The sequence below is a fragment of the Uranotaenia lowii genome, chromosome 3 (assembly GCF_029784155.1).
Source record: "Uranotaenia lowii strain MFRU-FL chromosome 3, ASM2978415v1, whole genome shotgun sequence".
Taxonomy (NCBI): Eukaryota; Metazoa; Arthropoda; class Insecta; order Diptera; family Culicidae; genus Uranotaenia; species Uranotaenia lowii.
Genome location: NC_073693.1, coordinates 27,415,369 through 27,435,746, shown reverse-complemented (window position 1 = coordinate 27,435,746; position 20,378 = coordinate 27,415,369). Strand labels below are relative to the sequence as shown.

At 41.2% G+C, this 20,378-nt stretch overlaps 2 protein-coding genes across 5 annotated transcripts in view; one reads left to right on the top strand and one right to left on the bottom strand.

Moving 5' to 3' along the window:
- Positions 1-1,620, top strand: part of LOC129758495 (uncharacterized) — a 27,958-nt gene extending 26,338 nt beyond the window's left edge. For 2 of the 3 annotated variants that reach the window (XM_055755999.1, XM_055755998.1), the window contains exons 8-9: positions 396-875; positions 948-1,620. In XM_055755999.1, the coding sequence (XP_055611974.1) occupies positions 396-875; positions 948-1,500 (1,033 nt within the window). In that variant the 3' untranslated portion in view covers positions 1,501-1,620. The remainder of the gene's footprint in view (positions 1-395; positions 876-947) is intronic. The other variant, XM_055756000.1, reaches the window with a different exon arrangement.
- LOC129758496 (uncharacterized) lies at positions 1,617-20,378 on the bottom strand. 2 transcript variants are annotated; one of them, XM_055756001.1, is made up of 4 exons: positions 20,052-20,378; positions 18,342-18,765; positions 9,918-10,242; positions 1,617-9,850 (listed from the first exon to the last, which is right to left on the bottom strand). In XM_055756001.1, exons 1-4 carry the CDS (start codon positions 20,365-20,367, stop codon positions 8,627-8,629), a joined length of 2,289 nt encoding a protein of 762 aa, XP_055611976.1. In that variant the 5' UTR covers positions 20,368-20,378; the 3' UTR covers positions 1,617-8,626. The 2 variants fall into 2 exon arrangements, with proteins under 2 accessions (XP_055611976.1, XP_055611977.1); XM_055756002.1 differs by having other exon boundaries at positions 18,342-18,624.

Below are 20,378 nucleotides of genomic sequence, written 5' to 3'. Positions count from 1 at the left end.
GTAATTTTTTAAGACACTTACTGGGAAATTATCAGGTCCACAGCCCTTCTTATTTTTAAGGGATAGAATGACTACCCTTACCTCATTCACAGTAGCTGGATGTAGAAATATTGTATTTTGTACATGTTCAATACGGGATAAATGGTCAGAGCCAGGGTCAATTGGAATTTCCTCAGCTAACCTTTTGCCAATTGTGGAAAAGTGCCTGTTTAATTTTTCACAAACTTCTAAATTGTTGGTAGTGCTGCCTTCTTCATCAGACAGGTTGATTGATGTGGTTGGTTTGTTTTTACCCATGAGGGTGTTTATATTTCTCTATTATTTATTTAGTTATTTGTTTTACTCTACAGACATTTCATTCAAAGCATTCGTCATCTTTTTTTGTCTGCTTTCAGCATCATTGCTGCCGAGAACAATCAGTCCATCTCAACATCTGCTCCCAGCGATTTATCGCGAGCCGGCTATACCGAGGACACATCCTATGCCGCATTATCTCTGAATGACATACCGGTCCAATCCGCCGGCGAACTTGTAGCTCCTCAATCAGTTCCAATTGTTCCAGCTACTTCCGATCTTCAGCTAGTCAGTCGTCCCAGAGCCCCCGAACCTGGTTCTAGTTCCGGGGAAAGATCACACATTTGGAGCGAGACCAGTCGAAATGAACGCTCGTGGATGGCATTCAGTGGAGAGGATCTACAGCAGCAGAGCTCCCAAATTCGACCCCGTCCAAGTTCCAGTTCTGCTAGCCAGCTTCAAGCTGCAGCTGCTCCCGGATATTGTTTGCAGCAATCGTTCGATTCCGTAGATTTGACTCAAATCCACGAAATCGATGCCTACCTTCTGGCGTACGGTTGCATCTCCCAGGAAGATTTGAGGTAAATTTAAGCATGTTAAAACTTAAAAGTCAAGGATTCTTATTGAGATCTAACTTTTTCTTTGTTTTACAGATCATCAAAAAGTAACAGCAACGAAAACTGCTCAAACAGTACCAGTAGGAGTCATCTTCCGTCAGTTTGTTCATTCGTGAGAAATTCTCAAGCTGGCTCCTCTGCGGGCTCTAATCCGGGATTGGAAAGGGCCAATTTTCTCTTACGTAACTGTCCCCGATGTAGAGAATCTTTGAACGGACATGGATCACAGTGCCTTAATTGTTATCCAAGTAGAACAGCAGCTTCCCTTGCCAACAATTGTTCCGTTTGTGGCGGAAGAATTTCCTTTCCCGAGGGCCTTAACTTTTCAACCAGATCAGTAGCCTCAAACGGAAGTGAGTGTCAGCAAAATGTGCCCGGAAAGTTGTGTAATTGTTTCCCCAAATTCCCATCCCAAAACAATTTGGTTCGGGCAGGATCTGCTAACGTTATTAGCACCCCTAGACCGATGTCGGTTGACCAGATTGAGGGAGCAGCCGGCGGACGGAGAAGTGTTGCCAATCTTATAAGTAATTGTGAAGCTCTCTTTAACTCCCATATCGGCATCCCTGGCTCGGAACGCCGATCTTAGTCAATAATCCTCAACCTGTGTTTATGTGTGAGTAATTATATTTAAATGATTTAATCTAGTTTAATTTAAGTTTAATGGAGTTCGGATACTGAATAAAAACAAATATAAAACAAATGCTTCCCTACACAAGATAGTTTTATTTTCCTAATTTATACTCTACTGTCAATATAAATATTTTTGTTACGATCATTTTTTTTCCATTTGTTAAGTGACTGCTGTTCCGTTTTTGTTTTCGCGCAGTAAATAAAAAAAATATCTCTTCTCTAATAGGCAAAAACGCTTATCAACTAGACATGTTTACTTTTTGTTTTGTTTTCCATTTACACAAGAAAAATAAGCAAATCGCCCCCCAATTGTGTCATCATCTTTGTTCTTGTTGTTTCTGTTTCTAAACATGCTTAAACTTTTTCGTTTTTCAACGCTAGGATTTTTTCCTACTGATACACTACATTCTAGGGCTGATCATTTTTTTGATTTTGCTAATTTGTTTTGTTTTTCTCTCTAATTTTACTGAGACTTAGATGCTAGGAATGAAGAAGGTACAAATTTTGGCTACAAGATTCAATAAGTGTCAACCACCAAGAAAGGATCGGCCTTAAAAAAAACTCAATATTTAATTCAACAAAATTTTAATTTCATTTCATTTCATTTTTTTTCACAATTTCGAATACATATCATTTGGCCACAATCAATACAATGAGATTCAAAATATAGTTTTTGATATAATGACAATCGAATATTAATTTCAGATTCAGATTGAAATTCAGATTTAGAATAAAGATTTAGAATCAATTGCAGGTATTAGAATTATTTCAGGATTCAGATTCAGAATAAGGAACTAAGATTTAAAATTAGGATAGGTACGGAACGCAGAATTTTGAATTAGGAATTTGAAAGTCAGACAGAGTAAAGAACTGAGGATTCAGAACTCATAAGTCAGAATTCAGAACTCAGAATTCAGTGTTCAGAGCTCAAAATTCAGAGCTAAGAACTCAGAACTAAAAATTCAGCACTCAGGATTCACAAAGTAAAATTAAGATCTCAAAATTTCGAACTGAATTCAACTAAGAACTCAGTATTCGCAGCTCAAGTTTCAGAAATCAAAATTTAGAGCCCAGGATTGAGAACTGAGAATTCAGAACTCAGAACTCATTATTCGGAATTCATAAAGATTCAATATTCAGAATTCAGAGCCCAGAACTCTGAGTTCAGAACTAAGAATTTCGAAGTCTGAATTCAGAACTCATAAGTCAGAATTCAGAACTCAGAACTCAGTGTTCAGAGCTCGAAATTCAGAACTTAGAATTCAGAACTCAGGATTCAGGATTCACAAAATAAAATTAAGAACTCGAAATTCCGAACTGAATAAAATTCAGAATTCGCAGTTCAGATTTCAGAAATCAAAATTCAGAGCTCAGGATTGAGAACTGGAATTCAGACCTCAAAACTCATTATTCGGAATTCATAAAGATTCTGTGTACAGAATTCAGAGCTCAGAGCATTGAACTCAGAGCTCAGAACTCTGAATTCAGTTCTAAGAATTTCGAAGTCTTAATTCAGAACTCATAAGTCCGAATTCAGAACTCAGAATTCAGTGTTCAAAACTCAAAATTCAGAACTTAGAACTCAGAAATAAGAATTCAGAACTCAGGATTCACAAAGTAAAATTAAGAACTCAAAATTCCGAAATGTATACAACTAGGAAATCTGAATTCCCACTTTAGATTCCAGGAATAAAAATTCAGAGCTCAGGATTTGAAACTGAGAATTCAGAACTCAGAACTCATTATTCAGAATTCATAAAGATTCAATATTCAGAATTCAGAACTCAGAGCTCAGAGCTCAGAACTCTGAATTCAGAACTAAGAATTTCGAAGTTCAGAACTCATAAGTCAGAATTCAGAACTCAGAATTCAGTGTTCAGAGCTCAAAATTCAGAGCATAGAACTCATAACTAAGAATTCAGAACTCAGGGTGAATCCTTAATCCTAAAGTAAAATTAAGAACTCAAAACTCCGAACTGAATACAACTTAGAATTAGGAATTCGCAATTCAGATTTCAGAATTCAAAATTCAAAGCTCAGGATTTAGAACTGAGAATTCATAATTCAGAATCATTATTCGGAATTTATAAAGATTCAGTGTTCTGAATCCAGAAACTCAGAGCATAGAACTCAGAATTAAGAGTTCAGAACTAAGAATTTCAAAGTCTTAATTCAGAACTCATAAGTCAGAATTCAAAACTCAGAATTCAGTGTTCGGAACTCCAAATTGAGAACTTAGAACTCATAAATAAAAATTCAGAACTCAGGATTCACAAAGTGAAATAAAGAACTCAAAACTCCAAACTGAGTACAACTAGGAACGTAGAATGCGTTGGTCAGATTTCAGAAATCAAAATTAAGAGCTCAAGATTTAGAACTGAGAATTCAGAACTCAGAACTCATTATTCAGAATTCATAAAGATTCAGTGTTCAGAATTCAGAACTCAGAGCTCAGAGCTCTGAATTCACAACTAAGAATTTCGAAGTCTGAATTCAGAACTCATAAGTCAGAATTCAGAACTCAGAACTCGTTGTTCGGAACTCAAAATTCAGAACTTAGAACTCAAAAATAAGAATTTAGAACTCAAGATCAACAAGGTAAAATTAGGAAATCAAAATTCCGAACTGAATACAACTAGAATTCAGAATTCGCAGCTCAGATTTCAGGAAACAAAATTCAGAGCTCAGGATTTGAAACTGAGAATTCAGAACTCATTATTCGGAATTCATAAAAATTCAGTGTACAGAATTCAGAACTCAGAGCTCAAATCTCTGAATTTAGAACTAAGAGTTTCGAAGCCTGAATTCAGAACTCATAAGTCAGAGTTCAAATCTAAAAATTCGAAACTTAGAACTCAGAACTAAGAATTCAGAACTCAGGATTCACAGAGTAAAGTTAGGAACTCAAAATTCCGAACTGAATACAACTGAGTATTCAGAAATCGCAGCTCAGATTTCAGATATCAAAATTCAGAACTCAGGGTTAAGAACCGAGAATTTAGAACTCAGAACTCATTATTCGGAATTCATGAAGATTCAGAACTCAGAGCCAAGAACTCTGAAATCAGAACTAAGAATTTCTAACTCTGAATTCAGATCTCTGAATTCAGTGTTTAGAACTCAAAAGTAAAATTAAGAACTAAAAATTCCGAACTGAATACAACTAAGAACTCACAATTCACAGGTCAGATTTCAGAAATCAAAATTCAGAGCTCATGATTTAGAACTGAGAATTCAAAATTCAGAACTCATTATTCCGAAATCATAAAGATTCAGTGTTCAGAATTCAGAATTCAGAGCTCAGGATTTGAAACTGTGAATTCAGAACTCAAAACTCATTATTCGAAATTCATAAAGATTCAATGTTCAGAATTCAGAACTCAGAGCTCAGAACTAAGAATTTCGAAGTCTGAATTCAGAATTCATAATTCAGAATTCAGATCTCAGAACTAAGAACTCAGAACTCAGGATTCAGGAAGTAAAATCAAGAACTGAATATTCCGAACTGAATACAACTAGGAACAAAGTATTCGCTGGTCAGATTTCAGTAATTAAAATCAGATCTCAGAACTCTGAATTCAGAACTAAGAATTTCGAAGTCTGAATTCAGATCTAAGAACTCAGAATTCAAAATTCACTCAGTAGAATGTAGAACCACAGTTTTCTGAAGATAGCCGAAACAAAATAGTAAGCCGAAACGTAAAGAAGTTGTTGGGATTTGACTTAATTTTCACCGAAAAATATCAGCCAAAATCGATAATAACAATAAGCGGTGATCGAAAATCGTCTCCATCGAATCATAGATTCAGAACTGAAAACAATTCAGAACTCAGAGCTCAGTATTCAGAACTCAGAATTCATAACACTGAATCCAGAACTCTGAGTTCATAATAAGAATTCAAAGCCCAGAACAAATATTTCAGAATTCAGAGCTCAGAACTCAGAATTTGGAACTTAGAATTTAGGATTCAAAATTCATGATTCAAAATTAAGAATTAAGAACTCTTGATTCAGAACTCACGACTCAGAATTTAGAACCCAGGAATCAGCACTCAGAACTTCGTGTTCAGAAAGTAATATTCAGAACTTATAATTCAGATCCCAGAATACAGAACTCTGAGTTCTGAACCCAGTTTTTAGAACTTCGGAAAATTCTCTTAATACAGAACTGAGAATTATGTGCTCAAAAATCAGTTAACTCCAAGCGTAAATCAAATTTAATACCAACAAATGTATCGTATAAAACTAAAAAAGCAGATAATTTGAAAGAGGCTTCAGAACTATTCGCCGAATATTTTCGAAATGTATACTGCTCGAATAATATTCAAACTGAACAAACATATGTTTTTCCGGATGAAGTTTTTCATGAGCTAACAGTATCAATAACAGATATAAGAAGGAAAATTTTAATGCTCGACGAATCCAAAGGCAGTGGTCCTGACGGGATACCGAATTCGCTCATTAAAAAGTGTGTCAATGGACTTCTAGAACCCTTACATCGCCTGTTTTCTGACTCACTCCAAGAAGGAATATTTTCAAAGTTTTGGAAGATCTCGCATATTGTGCCGATCCATAAAAGCTCTTCCAAGCTCTCTGTCGAAAATTATCGAGGAGTTGCAATTCTCTCTGCCATACCGAAGCTTTTCGAAAGTATTGTGTACGACCAAATGTATCCATGGTTAGAAAGAAAAATGTCGCAAGTTCAACACGGTTTTCTTAAAAAACGATCAACCATAACAAATCTCGGGGAGTTTGTATCAAGAATTTCGATATGGATGATGCAAGGATTGCAAGTCGACGCTATTTATACTGATATGTCAAAAGCATTTGATGTGATCGATATCAATTCACTGCTATCCGTGCTCAGCAAAAATGGAATTGCCAATACTTGCCTTAAATGGATACATTCATACTTAATTGAAAGAATTCAATATGTAAAGCTGGGGAATGTCAGATCCGGTGCATTCTCGGTTAACAGTGGTGTGCCACAAGGGAGTCACTTGGGACCTCTTCTCTTCATCACTGTTATGAACGAGTTCCCCGAGGTACTGCAGGATGTTTTTGTGCTGATATACGCTGATGATTTGAAAATGTTTCTCCCTGTTCGCAACCTGAAGGATTGCTCGACTCTGCAAAACGCACTGCACCATTTTTCGGACTGTTGCAGAACTTATGGATTGAAGTTGAACGCCTCAAAATGCAGTGTTATATCGTTTTCTCGGAAGCTAACAAATATCATGTATGATTATCGCCTTGAAAACAGCTTGATTATCACTAGAAAGACCTCTGTAAAGGATCTTGGAGTCGAGATAGACAAAGAACTGAATTTCACGAAACATATAGAGCAGGTAGTGGCCAAAGCTAACTCTATGTTTGGAATGATTAGTAGAGTCTGCCATGAGTTGAACGACCCCTACACAATCGTCTCAATTTATGTAGGTTTAGTTCGGACTACAATCGAGTACGCCAGTGTTGTTTGGCAACCCTACTACAATGTCCACGTAAACAGATTGGAAAGAGTTCAAAAGAAATTCCTCAAATACGCTCTGAGGAATCTTGGATGGCAAGATGAAATGCCGGATTACCGAGCCCTGTGCATGCTGGTCGGATTGGATTCGCTAGAAAATCGCAGGAAATCAAACGATGCATTATTTTTCAAGGATTTGACAAGTGGAAGATTTTATTCGCCGTACATGCTTTCGCAAATATCCCCCAATGAAGGACGCAGTAGTCTACGCAGCGTAAGGCCATTCCAGCTTTTAAACAGGATACAGAATTACGCGAGAAACGAACCAATGTACAGGATGATGGCACTTTACAATGCACATGTAGAAGAAATTAATCTTAATATGTCCAGAAACCAAATCAAAGATAGTATTAAGAGGTGTTTTACATAAAATTATGATCGATGTTAATTTTTAAGTTTAAATTCAGATAAAAGGCTTAAGCCTAGGATCATCATCAAATAAATAAATAAATAAAATCAGAGCTCAGAAACCAGAACTCAGATATTAGAACAAAAAAAAAAACAGAAACCAGATTTCTAAACTCAGAATTCAGGACTAAGTACTCAGAATCAATAATATGAAATATTGTTTTTCAGAACTCTGAAGTCATAACCCAGAATTCAGAACTCAGAGTCATTATTCAGAACTCCGAATTTGGAGCGGAGAATTCATCGTCATAATTCCGAATGCAAAGTTCTGAACTCATATTACAGAAATCCAAATTTAGAGCTCTGAAATCAGAACTCATAACTCATATTAGATCGTGGAATTCAAAATTAGAACTCAGAACTCAAGTGTCAGAAATTAGAACCCAGAATTTAGAACTTGGAATTCAGAACGCAGAACTTAGAACTCGGAATTCAAAACACTGAATTCAGAATTCAAAATTCCGAACTCAGAATTGTAAGCTCAGAAATCAAAACACAGAATTATGATTCAACTTCGGAATAAAATTTCGGGTTAGATGGTTAGTATTCAGTCCACAATTTGAATTCAGTTTCTAAAAAATCGCTAGTGAGTATAACAATTTTCATTTTCGATCAAGCATTTCAAACAGTTTATCACAAATAAAATAAAAGTAAAGAGAAAAATTTCTAAAACTTTTTGATGGAATCAAACCTAGATTTTTCTCCTTTTGATTTTCCGAAACAGGAAATAAGGCGAAAATCTCTAGTTCAGGTCTTTTTTTTTTAAATTTTAATGGTTGTGACAAAATTTTCAAATACGAAAAAGATCCTATTTTCAACGGCCGTCTTCCATTGGCATTGGGGTTGATCTTTGCATAGAGAGTTGTCTTTCGAATGGATTAAAAGGTAGGTAACGCGAATTGTTGGACTGTTTTCATGAGATAGTTCTTAAAAGTTTCGAGTATAAGTAGTTATGGTTCAATTATAAACAGACGGTTTTAAAAAGAATATAAAGGTAAAAAATCTGAACATATTGGATGGATCACTTTGGATAAAATTTGCATTACACAAACCATTCGACGGTACACAAGATCGTTCACTCTGAAGTAATATTACATTTATTGTCACATTAACCGCAGCATTGCACCTGAAGCGAACGATCTCGTTGTTAACCTCCTTTCCGTCTCAAGCAATAGCAATACTTTCTCAGGTAATCTACATGCATACACTCACTCTGACTAGCGTATTCGTTCAACCGGCTGATCGATCCGGTGATCTCGAACTTGGCCTTGTCGATGTAGTATCGCACAGTCGATTCGAACTTCCCGCTGCCGGGTTTCCCATCGAAGATCAGCAGATAATCGTTGTGGGGTACCTCGGCGTTCGGATACCGCGCGATCTTAGCCAACCCTATCGACTTAAGCTGTAACTTGGCACACAATTTTTTGGTCAAATTTTTCTGTTGGTTACCGAGATCTTCGTTGATGTAATCGATCACAAACTGAACCGCGTTATGCACAATTTTGGAACTCTTGTCCACTTTTTCGAACTCCGAACAGGTACACCAATGTGGTGCAATCGAGGACTCCTCGCAGGACCGATTCCAAGGAACTTCCTGGAAAAGAGTCTGGCATGTCGGACAGCTCAACGGCGGTGGAAGGTTATCGATACGTTCCGAAAGTTCGAGAACGTGTTTGAGAGTTACGTGTAGATCGTAGGGATTCGTCAAACGATTCCTGTTTATCTTTAGCGCCTGGACTATGTCCGGATGTTGTTCTTTGAACCATTCGGGTAACCATATAAACATAAAAGGTAGTCGCTCTTCGAGCCAACCGGTTAACAGCGATCGCACAGCTCCGAATCGGAGTCCGTGATCACTGAAGAACACCACCATGCTGTTGTTCAACACCCCATTGCTTTCGAGCTGTTCGAGGTAGTTCTTAATCCTAAGATCCATCGACGATGGATCGCTAATATCGTTGTGGCTGAACGTATTCGTCCAGAACAAGCCGAAGCTTGGCTCATCTTTGTAGAACGTCGCAAAGTCCAAAGCGTACTGGTAGATGAAGTCGGCATAGTTCTGATAGCCCAAACAGAACGTGAGTGAGTTCTTCGTCTTTTTGATAAGATTTTTCTCCGCTGCCAGAGCCATCGGCCTTTGGTAGTAATCCGTGGGTTGTTTCGAAAAGCCGAATTTGTGGTAGTTGAAGGTACTTATGCTGGCCTCATCTTCAGCGTACGCCGTAACGTAGCCACTGTCGGCGAAATAGTTCCACATGAACGGGCAGGTCTCCAGCTGCCCGACCTTCCGTGGATTGCATAGGTCGTACGCCAGAGTATTGTTGTATCCCGTAAGTATGGCCATCAGGTTAGGGTAGGTGTTATCGTCAATCTATAATGTAAGAAAACATCAATATAATCAATCCATACAACTACATACACACACTAGCTTGACCCACCTTATTGTATCCCTTGAGTTCGAACCAACCGGTATCGTATAGATGCTGGGCCGTATTCGGCATGGCACGTATCAAGTTCAACCGGGATATGCTGTCGATGCCGATCATCAATACGCTCATCGGCCGCTGTTTGTAGCTTTCCCGGTACCGATCCAGCCGTTCCTGTACGGCCGGTTTCTTCCGGATGAAGGCGTGGGTGTTGGTGTAGACCGCTTTCTGTACTTTGCTGTTTTTCCATACGCTACCCTTGCAGCGAACCATCACCCCGTCGGTTACGTTCGGCGGCAGTTGGATGTCGTGGGAGAAATATTTACATTCACTTAAGCTGGTGTGAGAAACGGAGAAGGGAAAGATGATTCATTAGACTGGTTTTGTAATTTTTTTGTCATCAGTTAGGTACAATCAAAGTTGTTTTGTTTTTCATTAATGAGCGCATGCATGAAGTTCACGCGGACTCTCCATTCATATATTTAATTTACCGCCTTATCACGATTGCACAAGGCACTGTTTCAAAACGAATGCATTTTAAATCAAAGGAAAACTAAGTCAACATCGTTATAGAAATTAACTAAATACACAGCACAGTGTTCTTGTTGTAACGAATCGTATTCAGAGTCATTAGGCTTGACTGAAAGAAACAAATTGGCTTATTTGATCAGCAGTTTGAAATTGTTTGAGATTGAAAAAATAAACTCAAGTCATATCCTGTGACACTTTATTGCTCTTGAAGTTTGGACGGAATTTACAACAATGACACAGGCAGCCAAATAATCTTCTAAATTCAGGATAACAATCATTTGTGCTATGCAGGAATGCTTTTCTCACTTTCTTTCTGTTTATTTGCATGTTAATATTTTTCTTAACCAATTTTATCTATTCTGTTTTGTTTATCTATAGAGGATTTTAATCAACTTGGTCATTTCGTCTATTTTGTTTTATTTTCTTCCGATCTTCTCGAATACACTTTTTGTTCTTCTGCACTCCTTCCCCTACCGAAGTTCTCCACGTTATCTCTTTTTACCTCTTCTGATGGAGACATTCTTTTGTGTAAATTTTGGCAATAGTACATCTATTTTGGCTTCCTAAGAATGGCCACTCGACTGTTTTACCCGCGACCGCTACTGTGTTATGGTTACCGAAATGTAACGTATGGGCACTCTAAAACCAGTGTCCTCAAACAGGAACAGGCTATCACTCGATTTTAGGTTGATCTGCAAGGACCTGCAGAGTCTGGTGGGCGACGGAAATTGCAGGCCTGAGGGCTAGGCGATATATGCAGAGGGCGAGGACCCCGTCAACGAGAAAGGAGCGTGCCCTAAGTAAGTGCGAGGTCTGCACTCGGCAGGGCAACTCTGCGAGGACGCCAACGACAACCCCTGGGGCGACGCTTACAGGGATTGTCATGGCCAAGACGCGGAGCGGGGGTGTGCCGGAGGAAACGTGCCCGAACAAACTGCGCGAAATCTTCGAAGAGCTGTTCCCACAGCACGAGGAAGTCACATAGCCGAGGGTTCTATATGACTGGGATACGCGTGAGAAATGCAGATTTCGCTGGAGGAACTGCTGGACATTGCTAAGGTCGATTCCGGATGGTATCCCTAATGTAGCAGTGAATGCCGCGCTCATGGAATACCTTGAAATTTTCCGGTCATCACTGCCGCAGTATGTTGATGAGAGGGTCTTCCCAGGCGTGTGGAAGCTGCAGCGATTGGTGTTCCTGCCAGAACCGGGAAAGCCATCAGATGACCCATCTCCCGATACGTCGCTTGAATACTGCTGGCAAGTTGCAAGAGAAGGTGGTCCAGAGCAGGATACAGCTCTACACCGAGGGCGTGAGCGGCATATCCGATAAACAGTTTGATTTTCGGAAAGGCCGCAGCACGGTGCCACTAGTCATTGAAGGGGCAGACGAAGCATGGCTGAAGAAGAAGAGAGGAGACCGGTTTTGCACAGTGGTCATCCTTGACCTAAAGAACGCCTTTAATAGTGTCAGTTGGGCAGCGATTGAGTTGTTGCTCATACATCTGAGGTTTCCGGCATATATCTGTAGGATGGTGAAGTGGTACTTCCGTAACCGCCAACTACAGTATATGACCAGACTGGAAACAGAGAGTGTTTTGGCAGGTGTTCAACAAGGATCGATGCTTGGCCCGGTAGTGTGGAACATCGTTTAAGTCGAACTGTTGAGACTGTGTCTCCAACGGGAGTGAGACTATGGGATTCGCCTACGACGTGGTTCTCCTGGCATCGGACCCGTCAACCGAGGAGGTCCAGCTACTCGCCACAGTTTGCGTTTGGCTCACCACAAGATTGAGATGGTGCTGATCACAAACCTGATTTCAGCACAATCAGGAACGATAGCAGCTGGACCGTGCGCGATCGATTCGAAGCGTGCAATCAAGTACTTGGGGGTGATAATCGAGGATCGTCTCTTTTATCGAACAACTCAGCGATCCGCTGCAGCAGAAGGAGGATCCTGGCGAGCGTGACCTCGTCAATTTTGAGGTCCGAAGCGGCAGCCTTGAGCAAGCAGTGTAATCTGCAGAAGCTCTGCAGCGTGCAGCGGCTGATGAACGAAAGCATAACGATAACGAAAGCAAAGCATAACGAACAGTGCCCTCGGTAGCTGCTGATGTTAGTCATGCCCATCTCGATCTTGTGAGAGGAAGACTTCTGCATAAAGCACAGGAACATACCCGATGTGTGGGAGTATGCCAGAGAAAGACATCTCGAAACGCGGTCTGTAGACCCATCGCTTAATCCCTAACGTCAGTTTTTGAATGAATCGGAAACATGGAGAGGTAGATTTCTGCGTGACGCAGTTCTTGACTAGTCCCGCATGCTTCATGCAGTACCACCATCGCATCGGTTTGAAAATGTGACCTCGCCATTCTGCCCAACCTGCGATGACACAGTTGAGACACCAGAGCCCGTAGTGTTCAACTGTCCGAGGTTCACATTCACATGCTTGGCGCCTGTGGACCTGACACGACAGCCGACATCAGCGTGCGGAGGATGTGTGAGAATGTCAATACTTGGCGCGTGGTCAGCGATGGGTTCACCCGGATCATGTCGGCCCTACAGATGAGTTGGAACCAGCACCAGTCTGCGAATCCTTCGCCGCATCTAGTAGTGCCCGAACCTATCAGTAAAGCATAAAAAGAGAAGACTTTTCCCTCAGAGGATGTCGAGCTGTTAGATACGTCGCGAACGCTGTGTAGAATACCTCTACCGTCGCGAAGTATCCGAGTAGAACGCGCTCCCTACAACGTAAGCTGTGGGAATAAGACTTGACATTCTTCGCAGTCAAATTCGTAGGAAGGAGAATGTTCACGCCGCGGGCTACTTTCGGATAGAGTGATTTCACGTCGTCGGCGGGTGAGTCACTCGAGTCGATGTAAGATGATGTCTTCGCCGGGAATCATCCGAGTAGTTTCGTAAAGTCCCGAACGTGTTCTGTGACAAGCGGTGCCAAGATCTCAAGACGTTGGAGAAGAGGTCATTAGTGTCTAGCAGTGGTCTCGAATAGAGGCGGAGCGTGTCTCGAGTTACGAGTAAAGGACGGACTTTAAATCGTCAGAGGAGAGGTCCTTAGTCTTGAATAGTAACAAGAGGCAGGGTACATATGCTGGAGTTTCGACTTGAAACCGAGAAAGCCGATGAGTGCAGGAGCGGAGTCCCCGTGGTCCAGAGTGGAAACGTACCTGAAGACTTGCCACCTGCAGGTGTACGGCCAAGAGAATAACACGTTACCCTTGGTACAGTCAGCTTGCCGGGAAGTCGCGAACCCGATATGAGGGGCGACCAAAAGTGGGTGTTGATGGGTCTGTGGGGAGGTTCCTGGCCCTGATTAGCGGATATGATTGGCACACGACGGGCAGAGAAGAGGGCCTTGTGCCGGAAACATGTGGCACCCAGACCTCAAGTCTTATGAGGAAAGGTGTGGATCTTCAGACACGTGAAGAGGCGAGTTGTTCTCGTATCGTCTCGTCTCGAATTGAGTCAAGAGGGCAGAGTGAAGGAGGGTCTCAAGTTACGAGGAGAGGCTTTTCGTCAACTTCTTGTACTGTGGCAAGAGGTGGAACATGAGCCTCGAGTCACGAGTAGCGCCAAATGACCAGTTAGTCGCGAATCGTGGCAGAAGAGGGGGAGAGCTTTGCTCGTGAAGAACGAAAAAACGAGTATTGCCGTGACAAAACAACTTTGCCCCATGTCGAAAAGAACAAATTAGCTGCCTGGACAACTCATCAGAATAGACTTCCTTCTAACCTTTAATCGAAAATGCTAGTTCAAGGTCGTCTAGGAAAAATATCCGTCAAGGAGCAGAACTAGTAATAAAAAACAATCAGATCATTGCCCCGGATACTCGTATGAATCCACCCACGGGTAAAACCTTAGCTTTGAATAAGAGTAGTATTTGTAAGCTGGGATCGAAGACCTACTGAGATGTAATGGAAGGCTTTCTTGAAAAATCTCGTCCCGATTCTCATTAAGCTACAACAGCCTTCCTGAACCGAACCTCTATTTAGAAAAATAACAAGATTTGGTCAGAAGGGTCCCTACCTGAAAACTGGAAGAATGACCTAGTTTAGGGATTTTATTTCAGTAGGGATATCCAGAAACCTCTTGCTTCGGAAGGATAAGGGAGAAAATTGTAAATCCGACTTAGGGGTCGATCGACTACACGACCCACGGAAACAAACTATTCGTACCGTAAGATCGACCAACATCACCACGATGAATGCATTTTTCTTGACTATCCAGAAAGACCCTGAACCATGAAGACAGAGTCATAATAAGAATTCGGCTACCAAATTTTAATCCAATCACCAAAGATGACTCATCAACAGTTCAACCTTCAAATGCAATAGATAGTTGTATCTCTTCACCTCTATCCGAATGGGTAATGAGTCCAGGAATATGGAATCATCAGGGGAAGGTTGAAGATCGTTGACGGAGCCATGGAAAGTCGTTAATGGGATGTCTTTGAAAGGTCACCTAACGGAGATTTTATTTGGGAGGTCGGTGGCCAAGGAAGGCAAAGAAGGTCGTTGAAAGAAATCGAGTAAAGTCGTTGTGCAAAATCAATATCAACGGACGCATTCGTTGTTAGAAAGTCCAGGATGAGGAAGAAAGAACAATATTTCAGAAGAATAAAGGGAGACAAATGATATTCTTCGTATCGATGAAACCAATGAGGACTAACAACAGTGCCGCATGCAATACGGGTAACCATGGTATCCACGAAAATTTCAGTACTCTAGGTATTTTCAGTAAGCACAATATGACCTTATACAAAAAGCAATAATTTTTGCATACTGTTTAGGGTTGTTTTTGACTATTTTTGAGAAAATGTTTGTGTGGGTGTATTGCTCTAACCTGCATCTGTCAATTGACGTAAACAATGCAGTAGTAGAATATGCGCTATTACGGCAAGATGTACGCAACGCAGATTGGGATTGAGCTTACTAAAAAGAATAAAGCCTGCTCTTTACTCTTACACAGATTTCCATAAGAATGACAGCTAATCGGAGTGAAATTGGAGTGAAGGCTATTTCTCTCTCTGTTTAACACACGAGAAATCGTATACCGGGACTGCGAGCGGGACACGACGGGCAGAGAAGAGGGCCTTGTGCCGGAAACATGTGGCACCCAGACCTCAAGTCTTATGAGGAAAGGTGTGGATCTTCAGACACGTGAAGAGGCGAGTTGTTCTCGTATCGTCTCGTCTCGAATTGAGTCAAGAGGGCAGAGTGAAGGAGGGTCTCAAGTTACGAGGAGAGGCTTTTCGTCAACTTCTTGTACTGTGGCAAGAGGTGGAACATGAGCCTCGAGTCACGAGTAGCGCCAAATGACCAGTTAGTCGCGAATCGTGGCAGAAGAGGGGGAGAGCTTTGCTCGTGAAGAACGAAAAAACGAGTATTGCCGTGACAAAACAACTTTGCCCCATGTCGAAAAGAACAAATTAGCTGCCTGGACAACTCATCAGAATAGACTTCCTTCTAACCTTTAATCGAAAATGCTAGTTCAAGGTCGTCTAGGAAAAATATCCGTCAAGGAGCAGAACTAGTAATAAAAAACAATCAGATCATTGCCCCGGATACTCGTATGAATCCACCCACGGGTAAAACCTTAGCTTTGAACAAGAGTAGTATTTGTAAGCTGGGATCGAAGACCTACTGAGATGTAATGGAAGGCTTTCTTGAAAAATCTCGTCCCGATTCTCATTAAGCTACAACAGCCTTCCTGAACCGAACCTCTATTTAGAAAAATAACAAGATTTGGTCAGAAGGGTCCCTACCTGAAAACTGGAAGAATGACCTAGTTTAGGGATTTTATTTCAGTAGGGATATCCAGAAACCTCTTGCTTCGGAAGGATAAGGGAGAAAATTGTAAATCCGACTTAGGGGTCGATCGACTACACGACCCACGGAAACAAACTATTCATACCGTAAGATCGACCAACATCACCACGATGAATGCATTTTTCTTGACTATCCAGAAAGACCCTGAACCATGAAGACAGAGTCATAATAAGAATTCGGCTACCAAATTTTAATCCAATCACCAAAGATGACTCATCAACAGTTCAACCTTCAAATGCAATAGATAGTTGTATCTCTTCACCTCTATCCGAATGGGTAATGAGTCCAGGAATATGGAATCATCAGGGGAAGGTTGAAGATCGTTGACGGAGCCATGGAAAGTCGTTAATGGGATGTCTTTGAAAGGTCACCTAACGGAGATTTTATTTGGGAGGTCGGTGGCCAAGGAAGGCAAAGAAGGTCGTTGAAAGAAATCGAGTAAAGTCGTTGTGCAAAATCAATATCAACGGACGCATTCGTTGTTAGAAAGTCCAGGATGAGGAAGAAAGAACAATATTTCAGAAGAATAAAGGGAGACAAATGATATTCTTCGTATCGATGAAACCAATGAGGACTAACAACAGTGCCGCATGCAATACGGGTAACCATGGTATCCACGAAAATTTCAGTACTCTAGGTATTTTCAGTAAGCACAATATGACCTTATACAAAAAGCAATAATTTTTGCATACTGTTTAGGGTTGTTTTTGACTATTTTTGAGAAAATGTTTGTGTGGGTGTATTGCTCTAACCTGCATCTGTCAATTGACGTAAACAATGCAGTAGTAGAATATGCGCTATTACGGCAAGATGTACGCAACGCAGATTGGGATTGAGCTTACTAAAAAGAATAAAGCCTGCTCTTTACTCTTACACAGATTTCCATAAGAATGACAGCTAATCGGAGTGAAATTGGAGTGAAGGCTATTTCTCTCTCTGTTTAACACACGAGAAATCGTATACCGGGACTGCGAGCGCGCCCATCGCCCATAGTGTCCAGTGTACTGCTCGCCCAAGCAAATTTCGGTTGCTGTAGCTTGGCATCTAGTGACTGTTAACCGCGTGGAACGTTTTCTCCTTGTTGGACCATGTCAACGGAGCCGAGTAGTGGAAAGCCACTATAAAAGTGGTAAAATTGATCAAGACGAAGTGAAGCGGAATCCAGAGGCTGACTAAGGAAACGAATATCTCGAATTCTGCCATGCAAAGATTGGTCAAAGATGACTTAAAAGCATCATCAAAGGCAAGAGTAAAGCGCCTGCGAGCCCTGCGACTAGAGCGCTCGAAGCGATTTCAGTCTATGTTTGAGAAGAAGCAGCTCATCATCGCGTTCTCGGTGAAGAAACGGATCGGTATATTTCACCCCGGAAGGCCATGGATGTTTCAGAATTACTACCCAGCATCCCGTCGGAGTGATGGTTTTTGGAGCGGTTGTTTCGAATGTTTTGAAGATGCCTCTAGTTTTCATAAAAGCTAAAGTAAAAGTTGATACTGAAGTTTTCACGGACATTTTGAAGAATCAGGTGCTTTCGTGGATTAGGGCAAACTTGATGGAGTCCATGCCATAACTCGAAACGGACCGAAACCTGGCTGGAGGAGAACATGAAGTTTTGGCCAAAGGATCTTTGGTTTCCGAACCCCCTTAACTTTTTGATATTGGCGTACATATGTTTAAGCGGAGGTCTGAGGATCCTCTCACTCAACTGTTGATTCTCTGAAGGCTTCCATCTCTGAGGCGTAGGCTTCAATGTCAGAGGCTTATCACAATATAAGCCTCTGACATTGAAGCCTATGTATGCTCCCGATTCAGATCTCGTCTGGAGAGAGTAGTTGGAAACGAAAATGAACACATCGAGTAAATGTTTCTTAATATGTCTATCTACATGTCTAAATGAATAAAAAAGTTTTTAAAACATTTTAATATGTTAATATCAAGAAAAGTGTTTTTGAACTAATTTTCGCATATTTTATGAGTCGGTAAATAGGTATACATAAGAAGAAGTAGCTGTGTGAACTAAAGTCATTGTCAATATCCCTATTTCCTGAAATTAGTACTTACTTAAAGTTTTTGTCAGCCTTTTCGTTGGTGCCGGATCGTTGGATGCTCTGGTAGCAGCAGGTGATGTACTTCATGTAGTGCGGCAGGTGTTCCGGGACTCGCTTCCAGTGGAAGCGCAGCCACACCGTGTCGTTGTCGAATGACTGATCCAACGTCGTGAGCGGTCGTTTGGTAGAACAGGGCACGAACTGCTCCTTGTGAAACAACCGCATGACGTCGTCGGCCAGCGGATCAAGATCCAGTATCTTGCAGCCTGGTCCCCACACCAGGTAGCCCTTTGGCACTGTGGTGGTGTTGGTGTTGATTTTTTGGTTGTTGTTGTTGTCGACGATGGTTGTCCGCCGATTGGTCCAAGAGGTTTGGGGAATAATTGGAATGATTCGGTTGGTTGTGCGTTCTAATACTACATTTGGGGAGGCTAGGCCTGCTTGGTTTGGTTTTATTTTAGGGTTGTAGTAGTTTTGCAGCGTATTAGCGCGGTGCAATGGTTTTACATCGTATGTTCACATTTTGGTTTAAGGTTTAATACATATTCAAAAACAATTTCAACACACAAAAAATAGCGTGCAACATAGAAAGGGCAAATCGAACATTATTTGTATTCAACAAAATGCCGGTCGGGAGTTAGGTTGAGCCGTTGCAAAGTGATGAGTTTGAAGATTAGCATTCGAGGGTTTGATTTTGGTTGATAGACAAAAACGAAGATGTGTGGGGGCCAAGGTGAGGAAATTGTAAAGAAAACATTAAACATACATTACGACCAATCGAAATATTCGAACAGAAACAAAATCAACATAGCAATCGAATGTGTGTTCTTTGGTGTTGGGTGAGTTGAGCTGATGCGGGGAATATGAGTGATACGTGAAGTATTTGTTGAGACCTGTACACATGTCACATTATAGGTGAATACTGGTTCTTTTATAGATTTTGTGATCATCGATCGGGCTTGTGATATAGCTCAGTTAGCAATTCAGTTGCTTCCTGAGCCGATGTCCGTGAGTTCGAGCCCAAGAGAGAACATCAAACACGACTTGTACCGGATAAGTTTTTCAATAACTGTCCGCCAACTGCAACGTTTTTATAAAGTCGCGAATGCCAAAAAGATGGTAAAACAACTTATGATCGGAGAAAAAAAAAAACAAAAACAAAAATCTTTAAGAACTTTCCCTTCATCGGTAGTCAGTATACTCGTAAAATTTAGTACCTACTTCAACCTTTAAGGAATCAGAACTAACTGACTTCGATGTTCCATGCGTGGTGGTATCTTTGCTGCTCTCTCTTGTTAAGTATTGTAGCGTTCTCGTCTGTTCTTCTTTAGCTTTTGTGATCTACTGTTTGTATTTGCAGTTCGGTTCCTCTGTTCTGATTCGTGGTTTGATGTCAGTGGATACGGCTGTTATGCTTGTAGCTCATCTTACCTCGACGTTCATGTTACTCATGTCGCTGTCTAAGACATATATTCAACACATAAGTGCCCGGATTGTTTGACACTTAAGTTCTGATTTTAGTTTATATGAAGGAAAACAATGAAATTTTTGAAAATTATGAAAGTGTTTTAATGAGAAAAATGAAGGGTCAGTTCTAGGGTAAATGAATGAGAGGAAATCATGTTCATGGGCGTGCAAACTGGCATTGCATGTGTTGTGTGTTTCTATTAGGCAGTGTCTTCTCTGTATCCGAGAAATATGAAAACAACCACGCTACACGTACCTCTTGGTCCCGGAAGATCTTCGTCATCGTCCGGGATGTTGACGACCATCTGGTGCATCACCGGTCGGATCGTGATCGTCGACAGCGACACGTAGAAGGTGACGAAGACGAGAACCACCAGCACGGCCAACCGGATGCGGCCGCATTTTTCCTGGTGTATTCCCTTGGTTTCCCGTCTATTGGCGGTGCAGGTGGGTCCACTGCCACCGGTACCACCGCTCGATTGACGCCGATTCGATGACTTGGCCTTCGATCGGCTGCCGTCTGCCGGTGCTTCGAGCAACGGCTCCCAGTCGGATTCGTTGGCGGATTTCATGCCGCTGGAAC